Here is a 22,533-nt window from a genome sequence, read left to right on the forward strand (position 1 = left end):
GGGAAGCCGCCTACCAAATTTCGTGAAGATGGGGCCACGAATAAGAAAGTTCAATATGGCGGACCTTGTTGACCGTTATGACCGTTACGCATAGAATTTCAAAATGAAACCTGCTTAACTTTTGTAAGTAAACTGTAAGGAATGGGCCTGCCAAATTTCAGTCTTCTACCTACACGGGAAGCTGGAGAATTAGTGAAGCTTGGAAAATTCAATATGGCGGTTGACAGCGGCATCATAACACCAAAATAAGTATGTACATTGGTTTTGGTGAGTGCAGGGAAGCCACCTACCAAATTTCGTGAAGATGGGGTCAGCCTTCTACCTACACGGGGAGTTTGAAAATTAGTGACGTTGGAAAGTTCAATATGGCGGCCGACAGTGGCGTCATACCATCGAAATAAGTAAGTACATTGGCTTCGGTTAGCGCAGGGAAGCCGCCTCTCAAATTTCGTGAAGATGGGGCCATAAATAAGAAAGTTCAACATGGTGGACTTTTTCGACCGTTATGACCGTTATGTGTAGAATTTCGAAATGAAACCTGCTTAACTTTTGTAAGTAAGCTGTAAGGAATAAGCTAGTTACAACCAGAGCTGTGATTGAGTTTTTGGAGTCCATTTTTGCTCACTGGGGGTTGCCAATGGCTGTTTCAACAGATAATGGTCCACAATTCACTTCTGTTGAATTTACAAGCTTTTTGATGAGCAAAGGAATTCGACACCACCGCACAGCATTCTACCACCCTCAGGCCAATGGGGGGGGAGTGTCTAAATAAAACTTTTTAAAATGCCATTAGAGCACATTTGGCAGATGGATGCACATTTCTTTTCGCACTTCTCCAGACACTTCTTCACTACAGAGCTACACAGCACTCAACAACAGGCAGTTCACCTGCAGCACTTATGATTGGTCATGAACTTCAGCTTCCACTGGATCGTCTGCATGCCCAAACAGCTTTGCCCACTGCAATGCATACACACAACAGAGTGTACAAAAGCCAGAATAAAATGAAGCAACATTTTGACAGGTCACAGAAGGTGAAAATGCCAGATATAATTGTATCAGTACACTCTCGTATTGTATTCAACACTTAGCACATCATGTTAGATGTGCAGATATACAGAGATTGTAACACAGTGTCTACTGTATGCATAATGTAAAAGGAAAAAAATGATGCTACATATAATGACAGTTAAGTTGGGGTTCTTTCAACATCCAACAAAAAAACACAGTAATTTAAAAAAATATTATTAGTTAGACTTTACTCTAAGTGTCAGAGGGGGGACATTTTTGTACACTGGGTCATTCCATTTCTCTCTTAGGAAAAGAAACATGCAACTATTACATTTAAAGCCCAGCAGATGAACAGGCAATAGGCACCCATTGTTGGCAGTGGGGGCAAGAAGTTAAAAGGCTGTCTGCAGATTGTAGGTATTGGCTGTATTGCAAAGGTTTCACAATTTTGAAGTTTATGGCTGGTTGAGATTTACAAACAATACCACGTGTGATAACAGAACTGCTGCTTCCTTGGAGGATCCTGGATACTCCAGTTACTGATTGTGTCAGGATTATTTGTGTAAGTATTTGTTGTCTTGCAAAGGAGTCGCCGCTTTGAAGTCTGGCCTTGGAGGATGTCTGTATTTACCTGACTTGGAAATATTGGTTTCTAATCAGCATATCTGTACTTATTCATGATTGGTAAAAATTCCTTTTTTTAACTTGTGTTTTCATTAATTGTTAAACCCAGGAAATGTAGATGTACCATTGTTTAATCTGATTGTCCAGAAATGATAATGGTTGGGACTGAAGTAGATAAAAACTCCTGGCAGCAGAAGTCAAGGGGGACAGTACACAGAAAATGCTGCCAAGGCACTCGGACAGAGCACAGGGGCTTGCAGGCAGACAAAGGTACCTGGCTGGCACGACGTGAGGCACAAGGACGGCAACACTTCCAGGGAGGAAGAGACAGTTCCACAAAGAGACGCCAGTTGTGGGTTCAGCGAGAGAGGGAATCCGCATGAAAGGACCAAGCGAAGCTGACAGACGAGAAATGAGGCGTGCCTAGGTCCCAGCCACACAAGGAGCCCAGAGTGAAAGAAAAAGGAACAACGAAGAGACGCTGACAGGGATTCAACAATTTGACACAACTTCTGTAGGGGAACGAGTGTCCAGGAAACAGAGTGCATCCATGGACCGTTGAACAATTAAGTGTTGGGGTAACACAGAGAACAAACTGGACTCTGCACCACTAAAGGTTGTATCCTCCAATTCTGTTTTTGACAGACTTTTAGAGTGTGGACTGTGTATTTTCCTTTTAGAAAAAGGAAATTAATTCTTGATATTGTTAGATTTTGTTTATGTTCATTTATCTTTTTCATGTACTTATTATTGTCTAGTGTAATAGAAGTTACTGTTGTTTTTCCTGAAATTACTGTTGTGTCTTTCATTGTGTGTTTACTCACCGCCCAATTTAAAGAAACCTGTGTACTATTATTGGTAAATTTCAGGAGTTCCCAGTCTCTTAATAAACTGGGTGGTGTAGTCGGATATTTAAATGGTTAAATGGTGTAGATTGCCTGTAAGTGTGACCTGACACTGTCACATAAGCAGAACTTTATCTATCGTGATGGTTTACTTTGGTAATAATTGATCTACAGGTGAACCAAGGAAGGAGGCAGAGAAGAGGTAAGGGTACATTTTATTAATGTTTGAACTCCGTGAGTGAACGTCATGTATCTACTGTGTTTATATTTTTAACAGTTACAGTGAAGTAAAAGAGTCCGGTCATGTTATGGGGCAGCAGTTCAACAAGAAGAACGGAGAGATGTGTGCCATGGTGAAGTAGCGGCTGGTCCTCCTGCCCAGCACATCTAGAATCCTTTATCTCAATCCCTGCTCTGATCTGCTGTGCCTTTGCCAAGTGATCATGAGGTATCGGCCTTTTTGGTTGTTTTTTTTTTTTTCTGAAAACCGTCTCGGTCTCATCACACCGGCTGACTGTCTCACATAGAATTGATTTCAAGGTTCTATTAAATAATTATAAGGCTTTAAGTATTTTAGACCCTGTCTGTATTTTGGAGTGTCTGCTCCCAAAATTTCTTTTCTGAAACGTTGCTTTGGTTTTTATTCCAAGATCAAACATAAAAACCAGCAGCTTTCTGTACTCTGGAATGCTTTGCCAATAGAGAAGTGCCAGGTTACAAATGTCAAGCATTTCGAAAAACTTCAACAAGCCCGCTTTTATAATTTGGCTTTTTCTTAATTCTTTGCATTGGTTGTAATAGATTAGAAATGGTACTGTGTACACTTTGTAAGTTCTGCACTGGGCACTAACCTCTACGGTTTTTCTCTGTTGTTTTTTTCCAGTTTATTGTAATGGTGTCCTCCTGCGTCTCCACCGTCTGTTAAATCAACTCCAACTGCCTGTGACAGAAGAAAAGTTCACAAGATGTCCAGAAGTGGAATTGTGATTGGAGTGAGATGGCCACAATTATGTGAGGGGGTCTGTGTGGGCTTTGGCTTGGGACCCCCAGAGGTTTATTATCTCCAGTATCCTTGAAGGCTGCAAGTTTCTCTTTGTCCCCGGCCATTTGACCAGGCAGTGTATTTATTACAAAGGACAAGGACCCCTCCATTTGCTTCTTATTTACTTTTATAATACCTTCAATTTTCTTTGTAACTGTATATTTTTGTAGAGCAATTTGAGCTACAGTTGTAAGCAAAGGTGATATAGAAATATTACTAGTGAACAAATATTAAGGGATAGATCAGGAAAAATGTCAGTTTAAATAGAACACATTTTTTATGGAATATTGCTGGATAACAACTCTGACTCTGAGTAACATCTTCATAAAGCTAAAATAGCATTTTTCCTTTTTTGACAAATTTAATGATTCACTTTTATTGTGTTCAAAACCTTGGCTAACATTTTTTTTAAATACTAAGGTAAAATCTGTAAATATATTTGTGTTCTCCTTCCCTAATAGTTTTTAACACCTCCCCTTGTTGGCCATTTTCATTGTAGTTGTGTTCTACTTAAATGCATTTACCATTTATACATCTTTATGATTACTGAATTTTCTACTCAAAATACATATACATATGTATAAGTCATAATATATAATACATATACATAATATGGGTGTGTGTATAATTTTTTTTTGAAAAACATTGTTCACGGATCTTTCACTTTTATTTTTAAACATACAATTTATTTATTCAATAAAAAATATATGAAAAAGTATATTGTATTTCCTTTTTTAAAGTTATAAAAATGAACTGGCTCTGTATCAATATGGATGAATAAAATCATTGACAAGAGATGTGTCTGCACACAAACATCAGTGTGTTATGTTGATTAAACTTGTAATAAAGAATATCACTGCCCTCTGTCCACATGGTGTTCATCATAAACTGAACTATTTCATGCTGTTTAAATTCTGCTCAGTTAGTGAAGAATATTTTATTTTACAGCTGTTAAATCCAGTTCAGTTTTATTATATTAATAGGTAAGTTGATTTCTCAGGAGGTTTTAAAGATGCCTTGAAATAAAATTAAAAACATCACTAAGAACAAACGTATTACAAATTTGAACTATAGCAGCAAGCACTTACTGTAAAATAAAAAAAAAAAAAAGATCAAATAGATCGATTCAAGTGATAACAGCTCACTTCCTTAATTTAAGTCTGTGGATATAAAGTTAAACGTCTTTGTAAGATTAATAGCCATTGGAATAAATGAGGATTTGAACCTGTGGCTTTATACTCTTCATTTCTTCAGCATCTGACCTGATTGCACAACTGAGAACGAATTAAAGAATTTTAACAAGTGGATAGTCACAGTTAATACTAAGGACAGGGACAATCAGTATAATGTAATGCAACACAGTGTTAATTCTTTTCTTTTTTTTTGAAAAAGGGCCATATATTTCTGTAAAACTGGTTGGATACATTAGGTTTTGTAAACCTGATGCCTTAAGACAAATGGCAATTTTATTAATAATAATTGATGTCTAAATATATTTTTAAACAAGCAAAATTTGCTCATAAGAGGGAAATTGCAACAATAGATCAAAACGGAAAGGAAACTTTATATGATTTATTACGTGAGTGGGAAAATAAAAACACTACATACTTTATAGTACCTGCCAAATAATACAAAGAGTACACCGCATGTCTTTGGGGCTTATCAGGTGCGCACACCTAAGCTTCCTCTTACGGACATCAACGTTACGCCACAAAGGCTGCTTCGTTTATTTTGCAGGATGAATATTTTCATTATGGTCAACTAATGTGGAACTAAAATTAATATACCGTAACATCAAGCTGTACTGTATGCACGGTTCTGATCGGGCCGTGCCGAAAAGTGGATTTTTTTGTTTTTAATGCTTTTTTCATTAAGCGCATGCGGTGTGTGTCACTACCTAGTGATGGGCCGCTCGATACTGAGGTTTCGACACTGTGTCGAGCTTTCGAAGCACTGGAGCTCGAAGCGCTGCTTCGAGGCTATTTCAAATGCACCCGTCACGTGATTTTGAGGAGCGCTAGCGTAATGACATCATTGATATCTGCGCAGTCAGCAGTCGATTTGGTCAATCGCTCGTCTGCTGAACTACTTTGGCTCAAAGCATAAAAGCAATTGTCCATGCTACGCTAACGCGAGTTCAAATCCTAATTGGGGCTCGCATATGTTGAAAAAAGGATTTTGTATAAAACAGTTATGTAGTACTTGTCTGTAAGTTAACAAATATATTTTGGAGACATTATGAACGATTTACATGGGGCACCTTTTCCCTTGGTGTGGAATCGTGTCCACCTAGAATCTGTAACAAATTGATGGGCATATTTTGGGTAAGGTAGCAAGTATTATAATAATCCAGAATCTATTCTACCCCATGTCGATCATATCAGAGAGGCTAAGAAACGTTTCATTAAAGCCGACGTGGTCATTACACCAGTATATGCGCAAGACAATCCTCATTAAACGTTTTTACTATTCAGTGATTCCCAGATCTATAGCTGATTTGTATTATTGATTTCCATAAAGCAATGTGAGTAAAAGCGTGTGCTGCTTAACTAATCACAACTGTCTTTAAAACAGAATCAGTGCCATCAACAGTGTCTTCTGCAATTTTAGGAAAGTCTTGGAATTTCTGCGTTAATGAGACAAAAAAGTTGTAAAGAAACTTTGCAAATTCATCCAGAGGTTGACATAAAGATCACTCAAGAACTGACAAGAAGGAGCAGCTGGATAAGCACATCTGGAGCCAAACTTTCAAAAAAGCACCTGACAAGACTTTGTCAGCAACATCCTTCCCTTCTGAATCCATCTTATCAAAGACTGCGCTGGGGGGTTGTTGGTAAATAAGTAATCTTCCGCACTGCAGCACATCAGAGTAAATCATTGATGTAAATACAGTAATCCCTCGCTGTATCGCGCTTCGACTTTCGTGGCTTCACTCCATCGCAGATTTTAAATGTAAGCATATCTATCTTACATATCTATCTTTCAATGGTTCGCGGATTTCTGCGGACAATGTGTCTTTTAATTTATGGTACATGCTTCCTCAGTTTGTTTGCCCAGTTGATTTCATACAAGGGATGCTATTGGCGGATGGCTTAGAAGCTACCTAATCAGAGCACGTATTACGAATTAACTAAAACTCCTCGATGATATACGATATGCTTCCCGTGTGGTGCTTGATTGTTTGCTTTTCTCTGTCTCTCTCACTCTCTCTGCTCCTGACGGAGGGGGTGTGAGAAGAGGTGCTGTTTGCACAGGGGCTGTTTGCCTAGAGGATACGGACGCTCCTCTACAAAATGCTGCTTTATCACGGTGCTTCGGCATACTTAAAAGCCTAAAAGCAGGTATTGATTTTTTGATTGTTTGCTTTTCTCTCACGCTCTCTCTCTCTGACATTCTCTGCTCCTGACAGCGCTCCTTTGAAGAGAAGATATGTTTGCATTCTTTTAATTGTGAGAAAGAACTGTCATCTCTGTCTTGTCATGGAGCACAGTTTAAACTTTTGACTAAAGGGTGTTATTTCATGTCTAGAGGGCTCTAATAATGTTAACAGTGTGGGAGAGTTTATAAGGGCTTAAAATATATAAAAACAACCATACAAACATATGGTTTCTACTTCGCGGATTTTCATCTATCGCGGGGGGTTCTGGAACGCAACCCCCGCGATCGAGGCGGGATTACTGTAGAATCATTGAAAGACTACATTTTTGTCATTTCTGTATTCTTAAACCATCTTCTAGTTACACAATCCGCCGCAGTCACTGTCACATTTAACGTTCCCTGCCCCTTAACCTCTCTTGTTACCCAAAGCATCAACACTCAGTTTTATTCAAGGCTTTACCATTTTTCCTTTCATAGACATAAAATACGACACACATTCCCTCTACATACGTGTCCAATAATAATAGTAAACTGGCAAGAATGAGAAAAAGCACAAGATGGGAATGTTCATGACAACAGCCTCGGCATCAGGGTGAGAATGCGCCTTGTCACCCATTACGTGAGCTTGTCTGCCACCCCTCAGTTGCACTGGCACACGTTACACTTGGGGGAAAATGCGATGGAGAATACCGACAATGTACACCTTCAGAAGTGGAATAAATCGACTGTATAAGTACAACATTTCAGATAAACTATGAATTTTGTTAATCATGAACAATGCAACATATTTATATGTGTTGTTACTTTTTTATTTATTCTTACCAAACATTAAATATCTACATGGGAAATGAACATGGGTAATATGTTTATAATCATTCTCACTAAAATACACTGTCAAAATATATTAATGAGCAAATTGAGACAGATTGGCCTTTAGGAAATATAAAAAAGCGTGTGCGCTGTCATTTAGAACAGAATGCATTGTTAACAGGACGCACTCTCGCGATGTCACGAAAAAAAATAAACAGCACAGTCCATGCAAATTCAAATCCTCCTTGATTTTTGACCTTATTATTAATTGTCAATATCAAATGAATAAAGTCATGTTAAGAAGATGACAAGTCTGCTATAGTCAGTTCAATTAACTCTCCTTTTAAAAAGTTTATAATATAAAACAGAATCTCAATGATACGGGACTCGTGAGTAGTAACGAATAATATGTGACACTGAGAAATTATAATTCCTAATAACGGGAACAAGTAAAAACTACAACTTCCTAAAGTGTTTGCATTTCAATATCAATTTAAGAACTACGTAAGCTACCTGTTATACTATAAACGGTAGCTCAAGCAGCACTTAACAGTAAATAGTCTAACAGGACAATGACTGACTGAAACGAAGATGCTGCGCTGCTACAGTAAAGGTTCACACTGTCGTTCTGCATGTTTAGAAGACGCTGATTGGCTGAAACTGTTTATAGTGAATTGTCCCAAGTTGGAAATGCCGTATGGTGATCAGAAACGAAAAGACACATTGAGGCATTCTGCACAGTAGTTTGTTTTTCTACAATACAAATTCTGAACGACACCAGGGTCTCCAAACAAACAAATATGAAGCTTATTACATTTTACAGTGAAACTCTTTATATACACAATATAATTAGGGACGTGTGCCCCCTGCCCAACTATGGCGTCCCAACCTTCTCTCAATAGCTCGATTTGCTCGCTATCCGTCCAAGCTGAAAATATTGTTAAATGAAGGAATTGAAAAAAAACTTTCACAAGAGGAGGATCAACGACGCGAACCCCTGGTGTTTTTACTGAGAGACAGTTGCAATACCATTGAGCCACCTAATCGGGATAATTAACGAGCATCCCACAACTGAACTGCTATGACTGTTCTTACTGTGGCGGATGTAGAAATATGTTGTTTGACATATACACGTTAAATTGGTTTAATTGACATGAGAGTATCATTGTTGTATTCTTCTAATGAAGACAAAATATATATATGTAGATGTATACTATATGACGTACAGTTTTGAACAAAATTAAACGTTCCATAAAAAGGTTGCACGATTTACCTAATCTTTTTATATATATAAAGTTGATATATGAAAATATATCTTTGACACTATGTATCAGACAAAGGAAATCACAGCAATCCACAAGAACAATAATTAATTCTCATTAACTACCTGAATTGTAGTTTAACTATATCAACTGAAGTGTGCAATGTCAATATGAATTACAAAATATAACTAGAGAGTTAAGCGTCAGATAGACTCACAAAATATAGAGGTCAATGCCTTTGAGTGTGCTAAAGCTTCACAAAGATTCAGTAACCAAGCTTTGGAGCCCCGTCAAGATTGCCTGAGGTTTCGAAGCCTGTCATGACGCAATCTCAGTACTATGCATGACTGAGGCTTCGGAGCCCTGTCACAATCTCAGTACTACGCATGTCTGAGGCTTAGAAGCCCCGTTCGAAGCCCGTCATGACGCAATCTCAGTACTAGGCATGTCTGAGGCTTTGGAGCCCCGTCATGCTCTCAGTACCACGCATGTCTGAGGCTTCGGATCCCTGTTCGAAGCCCGTCATGACGCAATCTCAGTACTACACATGTCTGCTCAAAGTTTCGACTCATTATTTATTCATCGAGCTCCCACTTGAAGTACATATGGCATCAACAGAGTTCAAAAACGTGACAGAATTCCCATTGAAATGAATGTTTGTAGATGATCAATACATGTTAAATGATTGTGCCCGATAATACTTTGTGGCAAAAAATAAAATTATAAATTATACATCATACAAATGCCGACTTGTAGAATGCATAATGCTGCAAAGAAGAGCTTTAGTAATACGGGTGACGACACATTTCTCACTATAATACTCTTATAAATATCCATTCTTCGCCTCATGCAATTTTTTCATGCAACACTGAACGTATGTCATATTGTATACATCTATATATAATTGTTTTCGTCTTCATTACATACATACATGCATACATTAAAAAACATACATTATATACTTCCACTCCGCTGAAAATAGTAATGGTGCAGCGGTAGCATTACTGCCTCATAAAAAGGCATACTTGGGTTCGGGTCCCACGTCCACCCACTGTGAATTATGACCCAAAAGAGTCTGTTTTTCTTTTTTTTTTTTTCATTAAACAGCAAATTCCAAAGTGGACCAGGAGCGAGCAAGGCGAGAACACTAGTAAAGATATATCAAATGGAAATGTGCATCTTGTTTTAATATAACAAAAAAATTTGAGTAACGATTTCAACTGTTTTTGTAGTTGTTGATGGTGGGTTCAGCGGTTTAAATTTTTAAATATTAAATTAATAAGGTGGAATGTGTTTTTACTTTGAGTGTTTTCTACACGATAAATGTGTTAGTAACTGGGATTGCGCCTCTATTACTGGAAGATTGCTTAGGAATGATACAGACTGGACAACTATATGTTTTAGGAAATGTTTTATTATTGCACTGTGCTGTGACTGAGATAACGTTTTACTGATCGCCTACTCGGACCTTGAACAATGTGTTCACGAGGGAGGGATGCAGCTGTTAAAACAAAATGCTTTTTCAACACCAGGTCCAAATGTGTTTATCCCGCTGCTTTTTATTTGCCTCAGCACTCAAGATGATCTTTAATGCCGACCTTGATATGTGCAATGCTAACCTTGGAGTGTCTCGTTTGTGTCTGTGTGCTGGTGACTGATCTGCGCCGTGTCTCTCAGCCTCTCTGATGTGCTCCGGATTGACTCCTTTGAATGTTTGGTGCAGCAGAGCGAATTCAACCTGATCTACCACCGTGGGTTTGTTATCACCTTATTCGATGAAGGGGTTCATGGACGTGAAATGGCAATGAATAGAAGATGGATTAATGTAAATACGTGAGCTGCCGTCTGCAATTAGACATCGTATTTTGATGGCGATTTTGAGTGGGGATGATTCCCGAACAGATCTCTTATGCGATCCTTCCACAGTATCTCACAAAATTATTTAGCTCAAATTGGTTATAAAGATTTCACTCCTGATCATTTTTTTATTATTGTTAATTTTGATGAATCTTTAAGTCGGATCAAACTCGGGCTTGCACTATGCTCAGAATATGAAAAGCAACCACCTTTGCTAGTTGAGCCACTGACGGCGTCTTTTCTTTGCAGCAAACTCGTTACATTTGTGCTCCACAAAATATTGTAAAGTATTAATAAATGAAATATTTCAATACTTGATCGAATAATAACAACTGTGATTTAAGGGTTTCGCCTTTACTTTCTCAAATGTGCTTACCTATATCATGGCAAAGTACAAGGATAAACCTTTATTTTCCGTCTACTCCGTTTTAATTAAGTCAGACCAAAGAAAACATTTAAGGCTATTAAATGTGATCTCAAGAAAAGATCAGGGTTAATTATAATACTAATAACAGGAACAATTATAATGATACAGTGCAAAAGTAAATACTAATTGAAAGAGCTGGGAATCCATGAGTGAGGCGTCTTATTTTGTTTAACTCTTGCTATCGTATAGTGCATTATGTCTGTCAGCGTTAGCTATATAAAAAAATATTTATTTATATTTTTTTGACATCAGACACTAGAAGTTGCTGACAAACCCTTCTCTTCATTGTCAGTCTGTAGCAGCGAAAAAATAAAAGCAATAAGAGTTAACAGACGTCATTGAAGTGGATCATGAGTTTGTGTAATGTTAATGAAAATGGCCAGGAGGGGTCACTAGAGAGGTGAGTGTCAAATGCTTCCAAGCTTCGATACGATTTCCGACACAATTGTTTCATACATTTTGATGCTTCGTGAGGCTTCACTCCGCCCATCACTATCACTACTTGGTTCCTGTTGCCGGCCCGATCTGCATCTGCGTGCGTATTGAAAGGCTACGTCATGACACACTTTATGGTGCTGCCTAATCTGTTCAACGCATGCCCGAACACTTACGGCATGTTAGGCTTTCAATACGCCTGTGCGCGCAAATCGAGTAGGCATGCAGATCGAGTAGCAACACGCAGCCCTGCCTACTGAGAAACCTTTCACAGAGTCATACTAACAGTGATCGGTAGTGATGGGCAGAGTGAAGCCTCACGAAGCATCAAAACGTTTGAAGTAATAGTGTCAGAAATCGTATCGAAGCATTTGACACTCACCTCTCTAGTGACCCCTCCTGGCCATTTGTATTAACAGCACATTTAACAATTCAAAGTCTTATCAGAGCATTGCGGATGAAACCTGAATGTCTGAAGTTGTGATAGCTATCTTTGAAGTCAAAATTATAACTGGCAATAAATGTCAAACATTGTAACTCGGCATATGCTTAGCAAGCAATTATGCTGCAGTAATCGGGTCAACGTTGACTATATACGTTTACTTCTAAACAATGGTAATCAGTGCAGGCGCCTAACGTATGCGTAACGGTGGCTTGAACAATGCGCCAGTCGCACAGCGCCAGCTCGTGTTCGATAACAAACCTGGTCAGCATCTGTTGGGGATTGCAGATTTCCACTGCCTGATGAGTTTGATAGAGATTGCTCCGATTATGCGACAATGCTCCTTGAAAACCTGAAGACAGGAGCCTGCCCTGGATGGTGCTAGACTCCTAATCGGAAATTTAATCCGCACAATGTACATTCAGATTTTAATTCCAATGTAAAACCAGCATATCAGTATTTGAATTAAACTCAAACTAGACTACACCTTGTGGAAATGCGATTGGTCCATCACTATCTCTAAATTTTGCAAGAACTAGAAGAATTGCTAGTAAAAACAGTAATACTGTAGCCACAATACATTACACTGTAAATAGTCCAATGTGAAATGCTCTTAAATTTGCACTAAAGTACTGTAACATTTACATACAGTATAATACAATATCGTGGTGCTTAATTGAAATAACCCCATGGCAATTCATTATAGTTTCCTTTATCATCAGTTATGCACGAGTTTGATTAAAACTCCTGGGTTGAATTTTAGAATAGTCCCATCTTTGCAGAACATAACGTGTCACTATGGAAAACAAATCTGGACAATACAAAGTCGATGTGTTGCACATCCAACAAAAAACTCAGCCAGTTTGATATTTCAAATTAAGTTTAATAAAGACATAGTTTGCAATAACCCAAAAATATGAGTGGACAAAGTAATTTGTACAAAAACCCAACCAGTTCTGTCCAGTTGCATCAAGTATCACTAGGATGTGGATCCTCAAGAACTTTGACCTGGGAAGCTTGCAATAAAGTTGGCGAGTGCAGCGGTTTTAGTCATTTTTATTTAGAAAAATAATTTGTTCTGCTGTGCTGGGCTTCAGGCGACTCCTTTTTTTGCAGAGGACTTCCCCAGCCTTTGAAAAAATGCGTTCACTGGGAACAGACATTGCTGGCAGACAAAGATACTTGATGGCAAGCTGATAAAGACTGGGGTAAACAGTTATTCTCTCCTTCCAATACAGGAGTGGATCTTCTTGTCTACCAAGATAAGCATCCGTTAGGTATCTCTTCACCTCCACAGTGGCATCTGCAGTGGCACTGTGGACTCTGAGCCTCGGAAACACGCAAGTCCAAAAGTTGCCATAGATTGTCTGTGGGACATGCTGCTTCCAAGGATGGGGCCAGGGCTGATGTTGAAGGCTGTGGCTCTGTTTGAAAGAATCAAAGAGTACATGGTTTTATTCACAGTACACAAATAAATGCATCAAATACCAAAAATAAACATTCCATACAAAAATCACCTTGGGGTGTCACGTGCACAGTGTCTGGAGAGGACCGCATTAGGGATGCACATTCCAAGGTGAGTTGTCTCTCAGCCTCTGACACGGTCTGGATTGCCAAAGCCAATAGTTTTAAATCTTGGGTCCAGCAGCGTAGCCAAGGCCAAAACCCGGATGGATTCCAGTGTATGGAATCTGGAGCGCAAGCTTTCCTTCAGATGCACACCTAAGACAGAAAATAGCAATCATTAATGTTAAAGGAACACAACTATTCATTGTACAAAATGTTTTTGGATCATTGCAGCTTATCTAATTGTATGGACTCCTCCCTGGTCACCTTGGTACTCTTCTCCGAGATTGTGTGTTGCAACATGCAATATAGCGGGATCATTTTTGATGCCGACACCTTTTTTTCTGCAGACATCTCAGTTGTTGCATGTTTTAGTGGAAGAAGGAGGGTCAGGCATTCCCTTATAATATCATACTCTCCACTTGTTAAAGGAACAACCTCTGTATTTAAATTAGAGAGGGCAGCACCAACTGCCTCACGTTGGTCATACAGATGCTGCAGCATGTCGTAAGTGCTGTTCCATCTGGTGTCCACTTCTTGAACCACCATCTGCACTGGCCTGCCCATTAGCTGCTGCATCTCCGATAATTTTTCCTTAGCATTGCAACTTGACCTGAACAAAGACACAATTTTCCTTGCTTTTTGGCAAATTACCTGGAGCTTGGGTGTCTGGTCAATTGCCTTCTTTACTACCAGATTCAAGGTATGGGCAAAGCAAGGCACATGACGAACTTTCAGCAGCTGGGCAGTGGCAACAAGATTGGCTGCATTGTCAGTCACCATGCAGTGTATCTTGCCACTGATTCCCCAGTCAGTCATTAGCACACTCATGGACTCCGTGATGTGAGCAGCAGTGTGTGTCTGGGGAAATTGGCTGACACAAAGGAGAACTGTGGCCAGTTTGGCTTCAGCTGTGACATAATGGCATGTGACACTCAGATAACCATCCATATTAATTGAAGTCCACATATCAGAGGTCAGGCTGACATAAGTAGCCTGCTTTACCTCAGCCATTGCCTTCTCTTTGGCTGCACAGTACTTGGCCTGAACCATGGCTTTTAGTGCCTTTCTGGTTGGGAGGATGTAGCTGGGATTCAGTTTGTTAACAAAAGCCTTGAAGCCTTTATCTTCAACAATAGAAAAGGGCTGCAAATCTTTTATCACCATGTCAACCAAAGCCTCATCCAGTTCCTCTTGTCTGTCTAAAAAAAAAACACACACAAAACAAGCTTATTGCAGCAAACAAACTGTGTACACCCGCAGCAGACCTCATGCTGCAGACACTCCCTACTGCTGGGTCATAATTGCTAAAATATGTGTAATACTATAAGAATAAAAATTTGTCATACCTTGCTTAGAAGTTCCAGTGTGAGCAGATACACTGTAAAACATAATATTGAATTTAATAGACCATACTGAGTTGATACAACTCAATTTTTATAAACTTGTTAATAACACTCATCTTAAATAAGTCATGTGTACTTTTAGGTGTAAAAGCTTAAGTAAATTAATGTCCTTTAGCTGAATTAACTTAATAATAGTAAGTATGTAAACACTGTGGCAGTGGGGGGTGGAATTTCAGTGAACTGCTCAACTATACTTCGCACGTATTTCGGCCATTTTGTGGACATGCCATAACAAGTTTAGGTGCAGCCAGACGTCACCTCAGCAGTTGTGCTTGTCGTTGTCAGCATAGTCTGTGCATAGTCAGTGACTGTGGCACTTTGCACACTCGTTTGGTGAGTACCTTTCTTTTCATCCTTTTTCACACTGTTTTACTTTTGTTAATGAGCGCCAGTCTGTTGTGCTTGCACGGGAGAGAACTTGTTCTAAACTCTGCCACAGCCTTTCTCCATTATCGCAGAAAGTCGGTTGCTTTTCCTTTTTTGCTTTGCTTCTTGTCCATTGACACCATTCCTTAATTTGGGATGAGAACAGGAAAGTGTTAAACTCACCCACAATCGTGTTGTGAATGAAACAGTGCGTTTTTATATATGTCTTAATGTATATGTTTTTTAGAGTTGCGTGGAGCGAATGTAACGTGCAGAACATTAAGTGATTTGGTAGCTGGCTTGCAATAATTTTCTCATTTGTCTAGTCGGGGAGAGGAAAAAAAATTCAATGTTTATTGTTAGCTGCGCTGGATCCCTGATAACCTGCATTTGAAAGTCGCACGCAGCACATGTTGAACATGACCTGCTTTAGTAACATGGGACATGATTCTCAAACTGCATTGTTATCTTATCTAATCATACTCTTTTGTGTAATTATTTTTAGGACAGTTTCAATAAGTAACAGGCAAGTAATAATTAAATTTATTAAAGTGTTAAATTAGACTGATAGTTTATTATAAACGTTGGAATTACCAGAACTATTATAGTGGAACCTCGGTTTCCCTTTCGGTTTGTACGCGTCGATGATTTCCGCACGTGTTGCATTGTTATAGGTCAAACGTTTGTGCTCTACGGTATTTCGTGTGCTTTTGCAGTTAACCATGGCTTCTAAGCACTGTAACCTCCTCTCCACCCAGTTCCTCCTCACTTCATGCCAGAACTCGACTCATGTAATGTTACTTTTCTTGGTTGTTTATTAAGTTACGGATTTTTGAAATGTTCCTTTTTTCCCCTGTGCTTAAAACATTTTTAAAAAAAAATGTGTTTACAGCTATCGGGTTGTAAGGCAATAGCGCGAACTCTTGCAATGTTAGTTTCCTCTGTTTAAGGGTTATTCAATGTTTTTACATTTAGTTTACTTTACGATGTGCATTCTATGGTTTGATTAACTATATTTGTGCTTAAAATCTTTAAAAAATATATATTTACATACAGTTCATACAGTCTGGAACGGATTAATTGTATTTACATGCAGTCCTATGGGGGAAATTACTTTGGGTCATGAACAAATCGTGTCACGACCAGAGTTTTGGAACGAGTTATGGTCGTGAACCGAGGTTCCACTGTATATGCAAAAGCAAATGTATGATATGTAATTAATTTTATTTTAAGTAGTTGTTTAAAAGCTAACAAGCTGGAGTGGATATGTAGCGCAACAGTTAACAGTTAATGTTTGAATTCATGGAAATGATTGGGTACAAATGTAGAGATGTTTGAAGGACATTATGGTGTAATCTGTATTTTAGTAAGAATAACTTGCATAATGTTTGTCTTAGTTTGTTCCATTGTAAATTATACTAAAATGATCTCTCTTTGATGACAGGTTCACTACACAGATCAAAAACCTTACAATGCAGTGGACCTGTAAGTATTGCTTATTCAGTGTTGAAAGAAGAGGCTACTTATTAAAGCATTACCGTTTAAAACATTTTTGCTACACTCGCTTATCTCCACTTCCATGTCTTTATAAAGAATGCCTTTGCACATGTAAATCTTTAAATGCCCTTAAGGTACACCTATCGACTTGGCATACACAAAAGGAAATTAGGAAAGTTTGTGAAACAGTATTTCATTGCCAGATGTGTGACTTTGCGTCTGGAAGTAGTAGCTCGGCGAACTTTATTCTTGTGTTATGTTAAGTGCGAGTCTTTAGGTCGCAGGGCGAATCTGCAACCTGCTGTATCATAAACCAGTCAAAGCAGACCGGAGAATATCTCACTCCTTAATTTCACTTCAGGACTGCACCATGGTGGAGATTTTCTCTGGCCGATCGCTTTTCAATAAGGACAGGGATATAGTAGACCCTGAAGATGCTCTGCGAAACAAAGTGGTTGGTCTTTATTTCTCCGCCGGCTGGTTTCCTCCTTGCAGAGATTTCACGCCAATTCTGTGCGACTTCTACACGGAACTGGTGGAAGAATCTGATCCTCCTGCCCAGTTTGAGATTGTGTTCATCTCGTGGACAAGAATCTCAAGACATGGTGGAGTATATGCACGAGATGCATGGAGACTGGCTGGCACTGCCCTGGAATGATCCTTTTAAAAATGATTTGCAGAAGAGGTACAACATCACAGCCTTCCCAAAGCTGGTCATCGTGAAGGAGAATGGGGAGGTCATTACTGATAAAGGCCGAAAACAAATCCGAGAACAAGGACTAGCCTGTTTCAGAAACTGGTTGGAAGTGGCAGAAATATTTTAGAACTTTCCTGGTTAAAATGTTATAGACATAAATGCCAGGAATTTTTACATTTTTGTTTTGCTTTAAAATGTTTATTTTATTACAATAGACTGCTATGCAAATATTTAATATGATATATAGTTTTATTAATCTTGCTATTTATTAAGGATTATAAGAATTATATTTTAAAGTTGATTTATTTATTTATCAGATTGCCGAAAGCTCTAAAATACACACAAAAAAATCCCATTATTTTCTTAATCTTTCTATCTGTCACAACTCTGTAAACATCATGCTAGAGAATACCTCATATATTAAGGCCTCCCAAGTAAAAGTGTAGCTTAGATGGTCCCCTGTTTGAGAACTTCCAGAATTACTGTATGTTTGACTGTCCTTTTAAATATTAACTACTTATAATTCATTACATCTTTGTATAAAAAAGTGAATTACAAGGCTTTTTACCATGTTCAGTCCGTCTATTGTCTTTGCCAAAAGGAAATCTGTAGTTAATGTTTTTGGCTGAAGGGGTTTAGATTTTACTGTATTTAACATATCTTTATTTCATGTTTATTCTCAAATGTGCATAGTACAGTGAAATTCATACTTGCACGTCTACCACAGACGAATGACAATAGTACAGCAGTGAAAGATAGAAGACAATCAATGCAATGTCTTGCATTGAGTTCAGTATACAGAGTATGCATGAGGCTTATGGCCTGTGGGTAAAAACTGAGTGCATGAGGTAAGCTGATTTGTTTTCTATTAAAAAAAAATAATTTTAGCATTTTACTACTTTCTTGGTTACAGTGAATGGTGGTGACATGTTGTATGTTGATCAAACATGCAGATAAGAATTTCACTGTACTCTGTACACCTGTCACTCTTAGTATTTCTGGAGGAGTATTTTGTCATTCTGTTTCTTTTTTAGTCCATTTAAGCTTTCGTTAGACATTAGAGATGACCTCTTAAATCTTCAGGTATTGCTTTAAGGAGCACTGCAAGGAAGAAAGCTGAATTCAACAGGCAAAAAGCTTTAAAAATCTAATTAAACATAACTAAGGAAATGTTTTCTCCTGTAATGACCCACCATTGTGCAATATACCTGTGGCAATGTTCTGCCTTTCATTTACTTCCAGACTGTGCAATAACATTAAAAAAGCAAGTGTACATAAAATCCCCCCATCAAAGGTTGTATGTTAGGCAACTGGATTCTGGACTGGATAAGTTGGTTTAATGATAAATAGATGGATGTTCATAAACTCATGTCATGCATCCATCTTACATTTTTAGGCCAGGCCCATGGAGTTAATGTCCGTAGTATGTTACTTATGCCAGAGGAAAAAAAAATACCTACATAAAGTAAATTCTTGCTATGAAGTAATTAAATGTTGCCCAGAGGGGACTGGGCGGTCTCTTGGTCTGGAACCCCTACAGATTTTATTTTTTTCTCCAGCCTTTGGAGTTTTTTTTTGTTTTTTCTGTCCACCCTGGCCATCGGATCTTACTCTTATTCTATGTTAATTAATGTTGACTTATGTTTATTTTTTATTGTGTCTTCTATTTTTCTATTCATTTTGTAAAGCACTTTGAGCTACATTTTTTTTGTATGAATATGTGCTATATAAATAAATGTTGATTGACTGATTGATTTGAAGAGCCCTGCACTGAAGCAGAATTTTTCTCTCATTTGAGAAGACATTTGAAGCTTAAACAAAATGTTACCTGTCCAAACAAAGACTAACTTTCATAGTAGTGTTTATTCCACCTTTAATGCTCACAAATGTAAAGAGCATCAGTTGCACCAAAACATGCCATTCAAACCTGAGATCATTTCTGACATTATGCTTGAACATCCATCTCCTAATCTGAATATTGAACAAGAAGCTGGCTGCTCAGAGCCTGATGAGGGTGAGTTGGAGGTGACAGAGTTCTCTGAAAGTGTGGAGCACTTGGATAATCAGTTGGAACATAATGTGGCTGCTCTTTTTCTTAAAGTGACATCTATTCTCAACATTTCTGAAACTGCGCTCCAAGAGGTCATAGAGCAGATCAAACAAATTAATATTCTGTCACAACCATTGATGCATTCCTCAATACAAGGAATACTAAATCTGCATGATGATGCCCTAGTGAATGAGATACTTAGGGTTGTGAGTGAGAAGAATGCATTTCTGAAATTCACCTCTACAGGAGGATCACTGTCCACTGCAAGAAAGCGAACATCGTACATTTTAAAAGAATTTTCTGTTGTAATGCCCACTGAATTTGTACTAAAGGAAAAGCAGACAGTTGTATATGTTCCAATTCTGAAAATGTTGCAGGCATTATTGAGTAATGGAGACATTTTGGATAAGGCTATGTCAGTTGAACCAAATGCATCACAAGTATTTACATCTCACAGAGATGGTATCCACTTTAAAGACAATTCCTTCTTTGCTGCAGAAGAGTTCAGGATTGCCCTTTTCTTGTACATAGATGATTTTGAGGTGGCTAATCCTTTGGGAACCTCCAAGAACAAACACAAGCTATGTGCTGTGTACTGGGTCCTTGGTAACCTGCACACCAAGTTCCGCTCCTCCCTTCACTCCATTCAGCTTGCTTTCAGCTTGGGGTGACCAGTGGATAAAAACTCTGTTAAAGGTTTTTAGATAAAACAATATAGTTATTGTGTGCTGCAAACAACAATTTTTGTTTTTTTTGGAAGAATTGGGTGTCTGTCAAGTAGGCTACACCACCACCTGCTGAGTACACTACATGTCTTCTCTTTATTTGCATCAATATAATCAGTCCTGATTCACATTTTCATGGTTTTACATTTCAAATTTGCCTCACTTTTTAGTTGAAACACAGATAATATAATTTTCTATCTTAGTCTGTGCTTATTTTGCAAAAATTGTTTCTTAGAGGAGTTTTTCTGTATCAACAGACACCAGATGTGACTGCACGGCGTACATTTGTCCTCAAAGGCCTTCCCATTGTACTAGGCGATGACTCCAGTGACTTTTATGTATCATGCTTCATAAGTTCTGGAATACAAAAGTTGTTTGTCTACTAAACTTTGCATTTGTCCAAAATAAACAGTAGTGAAATATTAATTTTCTTAAATACATTAAATGCATTACTTTTAACTTGTAACAATTACATATGCCCTGTATGATGTACAACTACCAACATTATGCCTGGACAAAGAGGGTAAAATAAATAATTAAGGAACTTGGCATGCAACTAAAACAACTTAAACTTTTATTACATCGGTATTACTCTGTGTCAGTCCAGCTTTCATTGTTAAAGCATTGAGCTAACTAACTTGTGTTGTACCACAGGTTCAGTAGTTACTTCTACTGTGTGCAGAAATGTAAAACAATGGTCTGGTTGAAACTGGTGTCTTTAGTTCTGGGTGTCCAAGTGTATACTAGATGGTTCTGGAGTAAATTTCCTCAGATTACACACTCAGAAAGCAATATTTGAGACAACTATATGGGGGTCACTGTTGCCTCTATACCATTATTTTGAGATGTCTGATCAGAGTATTTTGGAACTAATAGAATTATTTTCTTCTTTCTGTTGCTCCTCCATAGGACACCACAAAAGAAGAAGCCATGGCCTCTTTGACAGTTGGTGTCTTGACTGTTTTGAGTGAAGATGGCCCAAGTTCTCTGCCCATATCCACAGCCATTGTTCTTGAGGGAGGGATTGCCATGGATGATATCAAGAACTTTCCTCAGGCAGTTTGCCTGTTGTTTGGGCTGACGTATGCATTGCACTTGGACTATCCAAAATACATGGCAAACACTCTAAAATTCATCCAAATGGTCATGTTGGGTCTGCAAGGCAAAAGCCTCCCACCAAAACTGTTAACACTTAAGAACAGTCTGTTGGTAAACTAGACGAAGACTCCTTTGTTCTGCAAGTTGCACTTTTCTCTAATAATTGTTCTTTGAGAAAACAGAAGAGGCCGAGTGCCTGTTTCTATAAAAAGTTCAAAAGTTTTATTTTTGTGAAAAAATGTACTTGCATTTTATAAGTAAATAGTTTATTTTTTTTCTGAAATGTTGACTGTTTTGAGAAGATGGCATGAAAGTTAATCATAATAAAGATAAATCTCGTTATAGCATTTGATGTCCACATTGTGGTATTATGATTTCCTTACAATTTTGTTTATTTAACTTGCAGTACCTGATTACTTTAAGTCACTCAAACCTTACGTCTACAATACATGTTTTAAGCACTTGAGGCACATTCAGACATTTATTTATTTAAAACCAGTGCTAATGTTCATATTTGATGTCAGAATGGGAAAACCTGTGCAGCTAGTTATTTAATTGTTTTGGAACTAAATTTTGCATTTCCAAAATAAATGTCAGCTGAAATAACTCAATGTGTGTTGTTAAGACATTGTTTTAAATGGTCATTTAGTGTGAATATTGGTAAATGAAGGTACAGTAGAATTGTGACAAAATTAATGACCAGGGATATGAACAATTTTAAATAAATTATTTACTTAAGTTAGGGCAGCTGAGTTTTATCCTGTACACTGAGAATAAAAACAAGATTACACAAAGCCATTCATCCATCCATTATCCAAACCGCTATATCCTAACTACAGGGTCACGGGGGTCTGCTGGAGCCGATCCCAGCCAACACAGGGCTCAAGGCAGGAAACAAACCCTGAGCAGCGTGTTTACACAAAGCATTTTATTTAATTTAAATATACTGGATAGCTTTAAGTTCTTTTAATTACATTATGTAATTACAGCATACT

General features: G+C 38.1%; 1 protein-coding gene and 1 pseudogene across 1 annotated transcript in view; both read left to right on the forward strand.

Moving 5' to 3' along the window:
* Positions 1–22,533, forward strand: part of LOC120536401 — a 140,053-nt gene that overhangs the window by 23,335 nt on the left and 94,185 nt on the right. Inside the window, exons 3-4 of the mRNA XM_039764724.1 lie at positions 17,330–17,578; positions 21,350–21,649. Coding sequence (XP_039620658.1) covers positions 17,330–17,578; positions 21,350–21,649 — 549 coding nt within the window. The remainder of the gene's footprint in view (positions 1–17,329; positions 17,579–21,349; positions 21,650–22,533) is intronic.
* On the forward strand, positions 17,339–17,807 carry LOC120536876 (annotated as a pseudogene).

This window comes from Polypterus senegalus, chromosome 10 (genome assembly GCF_016835505.1).
Source record: "Polypterus senegalus isolate Bchr_013 chromosome 10, ASM1683550v1, whole genome shotgun sequence".
NCBI lineage: Eukaryota > Metazoa > Chordata > Cladistia > Polypteriformes > Polypteridae > Polypterus > Polypterus senegalus.